Source organism: Herpailurus yagouaroundi, unplaced genomic scaffold (assembly GCF_014898765.1).
Source record: "Herpailurus yagouaroundi ecotype Mexico unplaced genomic scaffold, PumYag 161, whole genome shotgun sequence".
Lineage (NCBI taxonomy): Eukaryota > Metazoa > Chordata > Mammalia > Carnivora > Felidae > Herpailurus > Herpailurus yagouaroundi.
The window spans coordinates 14,421,162-14,436,139 of NW_024412402.1; the positions used below are offsets into that span (position 1 = coordinate 14,421,162).

At 43.5% G+C, this 14,978-nt stretch overlaps 1 protein-coding gene across 2 annotated transcripts in view; it reads left to right on the top strand.

The window, feature by feature from the left end:
* UBASH3B (ubiquitin associated and SH3 domain containing B) overlaps positions 1 to 7,617 on the top strand; it is a 137,350-nt gene extending 129,733 nt beyond the window's left edge. For both annotated transcript variants that reach the window (XM_040483342.1, XM_040483343.1), the window contains exons 12-14: positions 2,388 to 2,494; positions 4,395 to 4,504; positions 6,212 to 7,617. In XM_040483342.1, the coding sequence (XP_040339276.1) occupies positions 2,388 to 2,494; positions 4,395 to 4,504; positions 6,212 to 6,349 (355 nt within the window). In that variant the 3' untranslated portion in view covers positions 6,350 to 7,617. The remainder of the gene's footprint in view (positions 1 to 2,387; positions 2,495 to 4,394; positions 4,505 to 6,211) is intronic.
* Positions 7,618 to 14,978: the final 7,361 nt, after the last annotated feature.

Below are 14,978 nucleotides of genomic sequence, written 5' to 3' on the forward strand. Positions count from 1 at the left end.
GACCACAAAAGATCATAAATAGCCAAAGTAAACCCAACAAAAAACAACAAAGCTGGAAGCATCACACTTGCTGACTTCAAATTATACTACAAAGCTATAGTAATCCAAACAGTATGGTACTCGCATGAAAATAGGCACAGACCAATGGAACAGAATTGATAGCCTAGAAATAAACCCTCCAATACGTTCAACTAACATTTGATAAAGGAGCCGAGAATACTCAGTGAGGAAAGGATAGTCTCTCCGATAAATGGTGTTGGGAAAATAGTATAACAGCCTGCAGACACAGCAGTCACAAAAATTAACTCAAAATGGATTAAAGACTTAAAACGTAACGACTGAAACCATAAAACCTCCAGAAGGAAACATAGGGGAAAAGCTCCCTGACATTGCTCTTGGCAACAATTTTTTGGATGGGACACGAAAAGCACAAGTAACAGTCGCCAAAATTTATAAGTGAGACCACATCAAACTAAGAAGCTCCTGCAAAGCAAAAGAATTTAAAAAATGAAAAAGCAACCTACACAATAGGAGAGCATATGTACAAATCCTACCTCTGATAAGGGGTTAATACCTAAAACATATGAAGAACTGGTACCAAAAAAAATCTGATTAAAAATGGGCAGAACTTCACCAATATTTTTCCAAAAATGACATACAAATGGCTAACAAGTACATGAAAAGATGCTCAATATCACGTGGTCAGGGAAATGCAATTTTTATTATGAAACTTATTGTCAAATTGGTTTCCATACAACACCCAGTGCTCATCCCAACAGGTGCCCTCAATACCCATCACCCACCCACCCCTCCCTCCCACCCCCCATAAACCCTCAGTTTGTTCTCAGTTTTTAGGAGTCTCTTGGCTCCCTCCCTCTCTAACCATTTTTTTTCCTCCCCTCCCCCCATGGTCTTCTGTTAAGTTTCTCAGGATCCACATAGGAGTGAAAACATATGGAATCTGTCCTTCTCTGTATGACTTATTTCACTTAGCATAACACTCTCCAGTAGGGAACTGCAATTTAAAACCACAATGAGATACCACCTCACACCTGTGAGAATGGCTGTCATCAAAAAGAAAAGAGTTGTTGAGTGTTGGTGAACATGTAGATCAGCGTAGCCACTATGGGAAACAATTCGGAGATTCCTTAAAAAATTAAAGATAGAACTCCCGTAGGATCCTGCAATCCCACTTCTGGGCAAATATTCAAAGGAAATGAATACAGTATCTCAAAGAGGTATCTGCGCATGATATCACTCGTTTATGGAATCTAAAAAGCCAAACTCCAAGAAACAGGAGTAGAATGTGGTAGAAACGGGAGCGGGGGCAGGGATGGGGAGATGTCAGCCAAAGTGTACAAACTTCTAGTTGATAAGTTCTGGGGATCTAATGCACACTGTGGGGATTATAGTTGATAATACTGTATTACATACTTGAAAGTTGCCAAGACGGTCGAACGTAAATGTTCTCACCACAAAAAGGAAACTGATTATGTGACGTGACGAAAGTGCTAGGCAACACTACGGTGGAAATCGTCTTGTAGTATGTAAGGGTATCCAATCAACACTTTTACACCTTAAACTTTCATGACGGTAAGTGTCAATTCTATCCCAATAAATCTGGAAACAATGTAAAAATAAATAAAACCTATCCTTACAGCTTCTCATGGGTAAGGCTACAGAAGAGAGGCTTAGGAAATCTCTGGTGATCTAAAGAGAGAAAGAGAGTGGGGCGCCTGGGTGGCTCGGTCGGTTAAGCATCCGACTCTGGGTTTTCGCTCAGGTAATGACCTCACAGTTGGTGAGTTCGAGCCCCGCCTCAGGCTCTGCACTAACAGCCAAGAACCAGCTTGGGATTCTCTGTCTCTGTCCTCTCTCTGCCCCTCCCCTGCTCATTCTCTTTCTCTCTCAGAAAATAAATAAATAAAACATGAAAGAAAAAGAAAAGAACAGTTAACATGTTGGAAGGAAAGGGAAGGGAAGGAAGGAGAGAAAGAAAAGAAAGGGGAGGAAGGAAAGAAAGAAAGAAATCAATCTAACCTCTGCTTCCCGTTAGCAATGTGACCTAGCACTGATGGTAAGATTAGTCAAACTGCTTATGAGTTATCCTGCAAGTGATATCTGCAAATGAAAAATGTTTCATTTTTCAGCCGGTCACTCTAACACCACACATGCACAGCCTGTATTTCTGTGCATTGTGTACGTTTGGACCCCACTTCCATGTAGTGGAAATACTCTTCCCTATACCTCCATCCTTTCTAGGGAAATGGGTGAACAGAAACATGGAACTCCAGAAAGGTCTTGAAAGAAAAAGTTTAGAATAATATCAGTTGCTTTGTCTTGGGATCAAAATGTTTTCATTGCCTTTGTTCATTTTTCTATTACAGACCTCACATTCCAGTCGGCAAATTAGTGGTTTCAGAATCCTATGACACTTATATTAGTAGAAGTTTCCAAGTAACAAAAGAAATAATAAGTGAATGTAAAAGTAAAGGTAGGTGGTATTATTTTGGACTCCATATTTTAAAATGTGATCATTTAGGGGCGCCTGGGTGGCTCAGTTGGTTAAGCGTCCAACTCTTGATTTCAGCTCAGGTCACGATCTCATGGTTTTGTGAGTTCAGGCCCTGCACGTCGGGCTCTGTGCTGACAGTGCAGAGCCTGCTTGAGATTCTCTCTCTCCCTCTCTCTCTCTCTCTGCCCCTTCTGCACTTGTGCTGTCTCTCAAAATAAATAAACAAATGTTAAATATGTGATCATTTCTCCATCCTGGTTAATAGGCTATTCAAGATATTCTAACTTACTTAATGAGAAAGAAAAGTAGTTCTAGACTTTCATGTAGATACTTTTCACGTTAAATTTGTAATATCCTCTCTTGAGTAGCTAAAATGGCAGATATTCCATAGGAATACACCAGACTTAGTTACTGTATGAAATAGTTTACAATTCTGCATAACACTATTTTGCCTATAATTTGATCCAGGGGCACAGGCACCCACACACAAACACAGCTTCACCAATACACGGTCACTGCTAGCACTGACCAAAAGTAGTGTTCTGGAAGATTCCAGTATGTTCCCTATTGAATCTTATAGACACTGAACTCAAATATTAAGTGATACATAAGACAATTCACTCTAAATTTTTAGATAAAAAAGGATTACAAAAGCGTATGCGCATTACCATTCCTTTTTAAGTTACTTCTCTTCGGGGCGCCTGGGTGGCTCAGTCGGTTAAGCGTCTGACTTCGGCTCAGGTCATGATTTCACGGTTTATGAGCTCGAGCCCGGTGTCGGGCTCTGTGCTGACAGCTCAGAGCCTGGAGCCTGCTTCAGGTTCTGTGTGTGTGTCTCCCTCTGTCTCTCAAAAATAAAAAATTTTTAAACATTGATAAACCACTCACTTCATTACTACTCCTATGCACCCACTGTAAAGATACTCATCAGCATATTCTATCAGCCAGAAAGTATGAAGTGCTCACCCAATTCTATAGTGGTGACATTGAGAATTGTTATTAGAAGTGGCAGAGAGCCCTACAGACACAGAATAATTTGTATCTCGATTGTGGAGGTTACGAAGAGTTACACAGGAGATCGTTGGTTAAACCTGGTGGAACCGAAATAAACCAAGTAGGTTGTATCAGCATCCACATCCTGATTGAGCTACGGTACCATAGCTAGGCAAGATGTTACCACTGGAGGAGGCTGGATGACCGGAATATGGGACCTCCTTGGTGTGTGTGTGTGTGTGTGTGTATATAGTATACAGTCTAGTATATAGTATATATACGATACACACACACAATATATGTTTGTGTATGTACACGTTACACAATATAGAGGTCATACGTGTATAATTATATATATGTATATACATTATATAACTTAATATATTGTAAATATTTATATATTGTATATATACATAATTATAACCTCCTGTGCATCTATAATTATTTTAAGATTAAAAGGGTTGGTTTGTTTTTGTTTTTTTTTTTAATTTTTTTTTTCAACGTTTATTTATTTTTGGGACAGAGAGAGACAGAGCATGAACGGGGGAGGGGCAGAGAGAGAGGGAGACACAGAATCGGAAACAGGCTCCAGGCTCTGAGCCATCAGCCCAGAGCCCGACGCGGGGCTCGAACTCCCGGACCGCGAGATCGTGACCTGGCTGAAGTCGGACGCTTAACCGACTGCGCCACCCAGACGCCCCTGTTTGTTTGTTTTTTAATGATGTTAGGCTGCCTTACCAATCGCTTAGCCAAATTGTCTCATTCTTGAGAATGTTTGTCCCTCCCTGGAACATTCGTCTTCCAGTATTTATGGAGTTAACATAGGTCTTTATAGGAATGGTCTTCCCAGTCCCTTGCCTTTTTTTTTTTTTTTTCTCTTCTCCAGGAAATAACATCCTGATTGTGGCTCACGCATCTTCCCTTGAAGCATGTACCTGCCAGCTCCAGGGTCTGTCACCCCAGAACTCCAAGGACTTTGTACAAATGGTCCGAAAGGTAATTCACACTTACATTTCGGAGGCCTGTGGTGCCAAGTAGTCTCAGAGCAGTTCGATGACTGGCCGGTAGCTAAGTTGTTTGCAGCACGAGTTTATCCTGAGCTGGGAATACGCACATATTGATTCACTCGACCAAGATGTCCTGAGTGGTGCTCTGTGTAAGGCACTTTATGAGGCCTTGTGGAAGAGAGATGTGTTTGAGCTGGTTTTAGTTGCTAAGAGTGCACATTTAGAAAGGAGCTAAGAATTATCAGCAGGCTGTCTGGATTTCCCTCGGGGGGCCATGGATTGGATGAAGAGGGGGGAGTGGACCAACACGGAGCATCTGAAGCCTCAGCCAGAAGAGAGGGCCTGGCAGGTAGGCCAAAGCAAGCAGTGATTTAAAACGATCAGGCTGGTGGCGCCTGGGTGGCTCAGTCAGTTGAGCATCCGAGTTCGGCTCAGGTCATGATCTCACGGTGTGTGAGTTCGAGCCCCACGTCGGGCTCTGTGCTGTCAGCTCGGAGCCTGGAGCCTGCTTCGGATTCTGTGTCTCCTCTCTCTGCCCGTCCCCTACTTGTGCTCTGTCTCTCAAAAATAAATAAATGTAAAAAAAAAAAAAAAAAAAAAAATTTTTTTTTAAACGATCGGGCTGTTGGGCAAACCAGGAACAAGGCCATAAGACAAAACCCATGAGACTGACCAACACATCTGGCTTCTTCCTTCTCATGCCTGTGCAAGAGGCTTTCCTGTCAGTCGCCCTCCCACACGCTTCCCTCCAGGCTGAGCTACGTGCTTCCTGTATCTGCCCCCGGAGAAACCTGATCCAAACTCAATTGCGATTCTTTTTCTCCGTTTTTAAAAGCTCATTTATGCGTCCACGTCTCCCCGTGACTCCGTAAGCTGCTTGAGGGCAGAGATTTTTGCTTTTGTGTATAACTGCAGCTCTGGTGACACACAAAAATACGTTTCGAGCTGAATTTAGGAATGGCACAGCTCCCGCTTTGAATGTTATAGGTGCCCATGCCAAAAGAAAAAAAAAAAAAAGGACAAAACTGGGTGAAATATTTTTAAAAATAGCATCCTCTCTCTCACTGCCCCAACATTATTTCTGAAATGTCCAAGCTGCATTTTTAGCTTGATTTGCAATTAAGAATCAACTCTGAGCACCTCGGCTTTCTGCATTATTGTCCTCTTTCCTCCCACACAATCAAGAAGCAATCTATAAACAATTACTTAATTACGCTAGGGAGCTCACCATTTAATAAAGCCTTCCGATGAATCCCCTTGCAGTGTAAATACTCTTCCCTCTAATTTGTCAGCTTTGTCCATCTCCTTTGTCTTTATTGACTCTTCGAAGAGACGCAGGTCTACCGAGCCCCTATTAATGCCTGTGAATATATTTTTTTTAATGTTTGCTTATTTTTGAGACAGAGAGCGACAGAACATGAACAGGGGAGGGTCAAAGAGAGGGGAAGACACAGAATCCGAAGCAGGCTCCAGGCTCTGAGCTGTCAGCACAGAGCCCAATGCAGGGCTCGAGCTCACGGACCGTGAGATCATGACCTGAGCCGAAGTCAGATGCTTAACCGACTGAACCACCCAGGCGCCCCAATGAATACTCTTTATTCTCATGGGCCACCTGAAGATCTTTGTGTCTAGGTAAAAGTTAAAGCATTAAACCTCTGTTTTCTATTCTTCCCTATCTTTACTACTCTGACTTCAGATCCCATACCTGGGGTTTTGTTCCTGTGAAGAACTGGGAGAAACTGGAATATGGCAGCTGACAGACCCACCTATCCTTCCTCTTACCCATGGACCAACTGGGGGCTTTAACTGGAGAGAGACCTTGCTACAGGAATAAGCCACACCACTGAATGAGATGGAAAGGCTTTAGCAAGCCTTTGGGAGAAGGGTCTTTCTGTGTCTTTAGGAACAGTGGGAAAGTCTGCACCACCTTCTCAGTGGACAGCTCAGAATAATTTAGCATATTTCCTTTCACGCTTTAAAGCTCTCATGATGAGACTGTGTGAAGGAGAAAAAGACTTGATTCAGGGATAAAATTCATTCTCTCTGGATGCTTACCTAGCTAACAAGGCTTTCGAGAATTGTCTTCACAAATCGAGGCAGCTGCTACGGCAAAGGATGGGTTTCTTCCTTCCTTCTACGCATGGCCAAGGAGTCAGAGCGCTCCCAAAGGGAGCGGTCAGCTCGCGCTAAGGAAAGGTTCAGGATGAGGGAGTAAGTCCAGAATCCAGCTGGAGGGACACTGAGCTGCCATTTTGGTGATGGGATTTTCTTTTTAACTCCATGTTCCAGTGAGGCAAAGCCAAGCTGAAGAATTCTTTGACCGTTCTTAGAAAACATGCCCCTGCAGAGTTATTCTTAGATTCCCCATCAAATTCTACCCTCAACGTGACCCACCCACCAGTGCTGCTGGCTCAAGACGCCTGCTTGAGGACTCACATCCACCCCGGTACCACCACATTGTCTCTAGAACAGCTGGCTACAGCTTTTTGCTACAGCCCTTCCCCCGCTTGCTTCTGTCTGTGAAATGGGAGACAAAGCACTTTTGGAGACTCAGGAGGAAGATAAACGTGTGAAGTATTCAGCTATAGGAGCAAAGAACCTGCAAAATATAAAGTCACCTGGAATTTTCCATGTCACAGCACTTCCAAACGGCCACGATTTGCTTGTCTTTGCCCATAGAGTCTAGACTGTGGTAACTGGTTAAGGATGTCGACGATTTGAAAGCATGTACGTTCGATACATTATTTGAGTCAGCAAGCAGCTCATTCTTGTGCAATATGGACATCTTTACAAACCATTCCAAGGGTCAGGTCATTGTACACTTAGGGTACCTGTCAAACATAGCAGAACATCCACCAATGGGTCGGTTATACCAGGGAAGTATATTGAAGTCAGGGAACTAATTTAAAGGATGACAGTCACGATCGCTGTTTGTGCTGTCGTTTTTATTTGTTTGTGTGTTTTTCTATAACTTAAAATATGTAGGTAGGGCTACTTAAGAAAAGGTGGGAGAGCCATGTCCTGTGGTTTCTCCTCATACCTTGCTTCCCAAATTCAGAGGGAGTCTATTTAAAAGAAAAATAAATGACAATCAAACCAAAACATCAGTTATCAGTGTGTATTTAATTGTGTGACTAGCTGACTGTTGGCAACAGACAGTGGTCTGGTACAGTGTAGTTCACTAGATAGAATATGTGTGCAAAAGTCCCAGACGTTTAAAGGAAACATTAGTGCAAAACAAATCAATAGACGTTGTAGCACTTGAATAAGCTTCAAAACCCAAATAGACGTAAAACCCAGTATGTAAAAATAGATCTATGCTCCTGTTTGAAACTGGCATTTGAGGATTCCTAAAAAGAAGTAAAAGGATGCTGGCTATGTATGTTAATCAGCAAGAGGCTTACAGTTGGTTTTTCTTTCTTTGTAAGTCACTTGGACACATAGGTCATGAATTTTACGTTTTAAGAAACAATCTTGATTTCTTCCAGCACTGCACAAACACTGATCCCGCTACTGGGTATAAAAGTACTCTGGGCGGATACCATTGAGTAATAGAAAAGTTTTAACCTTATAATGGGGGAAATACTCCTTTCTCCTAAAAGGCTTTAAGAGAAAAATCACGTTACAGCCGATGTAACATCACTGCTGTTCGTTCTTTTATCCGTCATGAAAGGAATCCACTGTTTAACCACATCTGTCACATTTATTAGATTCTCCACAAATTTTCATGGACTTCCAATGCTCAGAATAATGCTTGAACGCTTCACGTCCGATTTCCTTGAAAGCTTTAGCGGTGTGTTCTCGGCAGGGTCTGTACTTGAACTGAACAAAGTTTAGAATAGGCCATGCCCTCCCTCGCTCTTGGCTGTCTTGGTCCTAGATGACCTGATAGGCCAGGTTAGCTGGGCAACAATCTATCGTCCTTAGCACAATATGGATGGAGTCTTAGGCTGTCATCTACATGAGCAGGAGGCACAGATCTGAAATCACTTACTGAATAATTTAGGTGGAAAACCCTGAATTAGAGAGTTTATTCCTCTGCTTGAATCCTCTAGATTGCTTATCAAAATGGTCTGAATGGTTGGAATTCCTATTAAATTCTCTTTTCACATATACCTGTTTAAAAAACTAAACTCAGACTCCCAACTGAGAAATTCTCTGAAAATCATGTTGAATCTATGTGTAGTAAGAGGAATGCACAAGTATATTACATGATTTCATTTTCATCCACAAATCCTAGGTTGATATTACAGCCTGAAGTTCAGCGTGGTTCTTTTGGATCTGAGGCTGATATTTATTAAGAACAAAACCTGGAGGGGAGGAGAGAGAAGGAAGGAAGGAAGGAAGGAAGGAAGGAAGGAAGGAAGGAAGGAAGGAAGGAAGGAGGGAAGGAAGGAAGGAAGGAAGGAAGGAAGGAAGGAAGGAAGGAAGGACGGACATGCAAGAGAGGAAGAATCAAATGTTTCTGGTGTTTTGTTTTGTTTTTTTTTTTTAATGTAGAAAGTTACCTGAAATGAACAGAGATGAAATTAACTGAAGGATTTAATCTGGGACTGAAACTCTGCAACAGTTTGCTGCTTGCCCTACTGTGCCACATCAATCGGCTAATGCCCCAGGATTATTCATAGATGGGACTTGGGTTTCGGTGATTTTAACATGCCACGTCTATTCCTTGTGGACTAGAATAATTGGCACATTTTAATGCACAAGCTGGGAGTCTTACTTTCCCAGGCCCTCTTCTCCATCGCTGCGTCGGTAGCTAGGAGCTTTACCCCAGTGTGGAGTTAGAATACAGTGTTTTCCATTACATTTAGATTCATAGAATCTGAATGGCTGATTAAATGGCCATCTGATGGCTAAAAGAGGGGGGTATTTTTCACCCTGTAGTGGAAGGCTTGGAGGAGTTTCTACTTTTTATTTGAAGTATACTTTAACCAAAGAATTATTTTAGAATAACCTTATATTTAGAAGATGATTTTGCAAAAAATAAACATAAAAAAAACAAAAAATACTATCTTCTGGAGTGAGGTCGGTTTGCTAAATCACTGTGGATAATTTTCCCGCATTTCAAGCTGATGTGGCCATTTTCCCGTCAGTGGTATTTGGAGGCATATACATCGTCATCCAGCTGTGCTTAGCGTTACCATAAATGTATCTTTTCCACTCAACTAGCTGTGTTCCTATTAAAGGCCAGTCACCCAGTGTCACTGGGTACTCACTGAAGAGCGATGGTCAGAGAAGTTCCTATCTCCTTGCCTTTGTAGGAAAGCGTCTCCTGTATAGCAAAAAGGAAGGCATTCCTCCGTAACCTAGGCACTCCGCAACTCCAGTGTTTAATTTGAGACCAGTGATGAATTGCTCTTTGGAATCTACTCTAAGTAATGCGTGTGTTCGAATACAGATGAACCTCCTTTTATTTTCACAGGCAAAGTCACAACTGTACTGTGTCTGCACGAACTTCTCAGATAATGAGGCACAGGGTTATTTGCATTTAAATTGTAGTCCTGCCCGTATGAGAACTGAGAGGTGCTAGCTTAGTCCGGGTGCCTTGCCAGGAGGGATGATGAGCCTGGCCTTGGAGGGTAGGGAAAAGAGCTATTTAACATCTACGTAGGTTAATATTCACTTTACAAAGGTGATGGCGGGGGGCGGATATTTTGTTCGGTGATGGCAGATGCTTTTCCTGTTTAAACGTAGGATTCAAATGGGGTTTACTTCTCTTTAACACTTCACCATTATGACTTTTCCTAGGAAAGGCAACTAGCTAGAAAGAAAATTCAAGGGAAGGAAAGAACTGCCGTGAAATACAGAGGAAATAACGTGATCTTTAAATACATGTAATGTTGTGTTCGGTCTATGTAAGCTTAAAATAATAGTAAGTAGTCAGACTTAATACACAATCAGCTCTTAGAAACGTATTACACAAAACCCCTTAGCTCTCACGGCCCCCACGAAAATCAGAATTTTATAGCTGTTTTGAACTATTCTTGGACTTTGTACAGGATACAGTCGTATAATGGGAAATGTGTGCTGGTTCTTTTCTCTGATTGTCACTCAAGATGGGAACACCATCCCAAAGCATTCTGGTTCTGCATAGACCATTCTCAACCTGCTGTTTCTGGAGGTGTATCCGTTTCATTCTCATTTATAAGGCTATTGTATCATGTGCGGTGTTTTTGTTTTTGTTTTGGTATCTGGGGGGTTGGTTTTGTTTTTACTCTATGTGATTCGGGTGTATTTATTTGAAGAAAAAGGTCTGTAATTATAAAAAAGGAAACCCGCACCAAATTGTATCGCCAAGTTCCTTGTAAACGACCTGTGGCATCCATGCTCCCCTGGCTGTGTGTTCTTCCTCTGGATACTGCTGTAATTAGATCATCCCATTCCACGAGCATCTCCGTTGAAGTGGTTCATAGATGATTTAATAAAGAGGAGCTGTGTCCTCAGTCAATCCAGAGCCATCTCCTATTAAATTCTGAGTGGTCTCTCTTCCTTCATGTCTTTCGATGCTGCTGTGGTCATTACTATTTCATCAATGTCCATTAAGAGTGTGGTCCTTCGCTCAGAGGGCCAGAGGGGCGTTTGCTGCTGATGGAAATGGAGGGATGACGCTCCAGCAGCACTGTGGGTCTCTCTGGTCCCCTCTGGTGAGGCTGCTCTCCGAGTCACCCAGGCTGGAGAGGGGACACCCAGGAGTGAGAAAACAAGCTCCAAAATGCTCCCACTGCCCACAGGTGAGCCTTCACCCCTCACCCCTGCTCACTTTGAGGACGTAAGTGCTCCAGGAATGATCCATAGACTAAGAATTTGGGTAAATGAGGGGCACCTGAGTGGCTCAGTCAGTTAAGCATTTGACTCTTGATTTCATACCAGGTCATGATCTCATAGTTCAGGAGTTCAAGCCCCGTGTCAGGCTCTGCATTGATAGCGTGGAGCCTCCCTGGGATTCTCTCTCTCCCTCTCTCTCACACACACACAAAATAAATAAATAAACATAAAAAAGGAATTTGGTAAGACAGAGGGAAAATCCGGCTCAAGCTAGGTTCCACACTCCCCAAAGCCATAATACAGCCCATTTTTGAGGTACGGATATATTAAGCTGATGTAGAACAAGCCACGTGTACCAATTTATACTCCGACGCGAACACAGATTCTCACGGACACAGCCAGCCACTCCCCTGACACGGTTTACTGCCCGAGGAAACAGCAGCTCCTGCTGCTTATCAGACAAAAGACCCGGTGTGTTTAGCCTTGTGGCTCGTCCTCGGTCGTTCTCTGCTTGACAGACACCCTAACTCATTTTGTCCTCTTGTGATGGAAGGAAAGGCTGCCTGCACATCCAGAGAGAATGAATCCGTATGCTCTGGATTGATTTAAGCTGCAATCAACGAAATGTCTTTTTTTTTTTCTTTAAAGACTAAAAAACAGTCTTCCTCCTGAAGGAACAGAATACTTCATTTTGCCAGAAATCAACCTGTAAAACCCAGATGGCTTGCTCCTGACCATGAAAAGAAACAGGTTTAGATAGATCACCGGGTGCCAGTCGTACATTGAGAAGGAGAATCAACACAGCCTATCACTGGAGAAGAACGTCATGCTGTACCACAGAGGAAGCCCTCATTCTGGGGTCAGAGCTGGGTTATTACTATCCTGGCTTAGCTGCTTGCTAGATCCCTTGGACTGTTTGCCCCTGCGAAATGGGCACATAAGTTTTTACGGCATGGTTGTATGAAATGGGATAATGAGTATGAAAAGCCTAGGGGCGCCTGGGGGGCTCAGTCGGTTAAGCATCTGACTTGGGCTTAGGTCACGATCTCACAGTCCACGAGTTCGAGCCCCTCATCGGGATCTGTGCTGACAGCTCAGGGCCTGGATCCTATTTCAGATTCTCTCTCTCTCTCTCTGTCTCTCTCCTCCTCCCCCATTCACACTCACTCTCTTTCAAAAATAAACATTAAAAAAATTAGGTAAGTAAATTAAAAGCCTAATAGGACATGCTAAGAAGAAGACACTACTTGCTAATAAATAAACAATTGCTTTTGCTAAAGCCAAGAGTGAAATCACACATGTAGCCGTTTTCATATCTGTGGAAAATATCAGGGGCAAGGACTATAAGTAGCCTCATGCATACCAGTCTCACGTTACTGTTATCCCCGTAAATTGGCTTCCGCGGTCAGAATGGTGCAAGGGGGTGTGTTGGTTGAATTCCGGAGTTTGACAAAGAGGCTGCCTTAATGGTTTACCACCTTCCTTTTTTGTGTCACCCTTTATAGTCTTAAAAACAAACACGTTGGCATTGGAGCCTCATAATTTTACAAGGTAAGGAAATCAGGCATTATTAACTCACTATGTGAAAGAAACGAAGACACTGGGGCCAGAGGTTCATTCATCGTTCCACCATATTGATTAGATGCTACGTTCTTCGCAGGGTGGCCGGCTGGTGCTACAGTAGCAAATACAGCAAGATCCCTGCTCTTATGGAGCAGAGAGACCGTGAATACATAAACAAGATAATTACAGACGTTGATCGATGTTGTTTAAGAAGAAAACTGCGTTATACGACAGTAACTCCAGGAGGGATGTGGGGCAAGGCATACGTCACATAAGGTCACGTATGGGGTCCCCCAGCAAGCTGGCAATGAAACTCCCGGCTAAGGCTGAGTAGAAGCTGGTCAGGGTCAAGAGCTAACTGAGGAGGCTCCAGGAAGGCAGAAGGATCGCAGATGCCCCCAAGTGAAAAGGAGTTAGCTGGGTGAGAACACAAGGGGTCAGAGAGCTTTAAAACTTAGTAAGCGTGGCAGAAAGTAGGGAGAAACAAGAATGTTTTTATAAGTTTAAGTGGTTAAAAAGCATCAAATGAGAGGCCCCTTGGGGGGGGGGGCTCAGTCAGGTAAGCGTCCAACTCTTCGTTTAGGCTCAGGTCATGATCTCATGGTTCAAGAGATCGAGCCCCATACTGGGCTCTGCTAACAGCATGGAGCCTGCTTGGGATTCTCTCTCTCTCTCTCTCTCTCTCTCTCTCTCAAAAGAAATAAACTTAAAAAAAAATCAAAAGAGAAATATTATTTCATGACCCATGCTAATTATATAAAATCCAAATTCCAGGGCCTATCAATAAAGTTTATTGGCACACAGCCAATGCTCATTCACTTACAGCCTAAGGCTGCTCGGTGCTTTATAGGAAAAGTTCGCCAACCCCTGTCGTAGACCACGGTGAAATCTTCGGGTTTGATTCGAAGCCCAAGGAATCCAGCCCAGAAACTAGTTTACCGGGCATAACAAATTAATGGATTGGTGGTGTTCAGAGGCTGGCAAAATGATAGCATTTGTTGAGTGGTTATGTGTACCTAACACTTTTCTACGTACTGACCAGACGTAAGCGTTCTTCAATCTTCTGTTATTTCCAGTTTACAGAGGAGGAAACGGAGTCTTAGGTGCGGAAACTCACCCAAAGTCCCATGGCTAGTACACGTTAGAGCTGACATTCGAGCCAAGTCAACCTGGTTCCGAAGCCTGGACTAATCGCTTAAAACGTTTTTGTAAAGAAACTTTAAGGAACATATTGCCAGGCCCGGAGGCACCTAGCACATACGCAGTTTCTTCAAAGTACCGTTTGGGAACCACTGCTCTCATTCAATCCCCTCATTTGTGGGACCAAGGACCCCCAGGGAACTCCTTTGTCCCGGGAGAGAGATGTGAGCTGAGGCCCAAAGCTGGCACACTGGCTGTCGGTGGTGCATTCCCCCAAACCACAGTTTCCTTGTGAAATCAACTCTTATTTGGGTTGTGTGTGTGTGTGTGTGTGTGTGTGTGTGTGTGTGTTTCCAGAAATGATCCACGTGATTCAATTCTAGGCAGAAGTCTTTAGAACAAAGGCTTGGCAGACTCCCTCCTTTTGCAGCTGCATCTAACCTCCGGTGGTTCCTGGGGGCATGGAATATAGCCCCAGCCCCCTGCAGTCTCCAGACCGATGGAAGATCTTTTATGGGCCTCCGTGCTAGGCACTTGGGATACTGTCTCTGAGTCATACCACAGTCACCTTATGCTATAATTCTCCCCATTTTACAGATGAGGAAACTGATGCCAAGAAGCAAGTACGTTATTCAGGGCTCCACAGCCACTAGTGACGGGGCCCAGGTGACAGTCCAGGTCTGTCCGCCTGCCTCCTACCCCACCCCCACCCCATCCCACTAAGCTGTGCTGCTGCTATAAAAGCCTTCTCTCAACTACAACGGCTGCTGCCCAACTTGAGGAACTCCACAGCTACCCTGCGTGTCTACAACAGAGCTGTAGACTCCCTACTTAGGTGTGAACTACCCACCCAAGGCATCTGCTGGGAAACGCAGGTGAGGCCACTTCTGGCCTTGACCTTGGGAAAGGCCATGGGTTCCTCCCAGCAGCCGTGAAATGTCAAGAAAGTTTAGGCCCTCTGTTAATTGCAACAAAAAGCCCGGTGGCTTCTA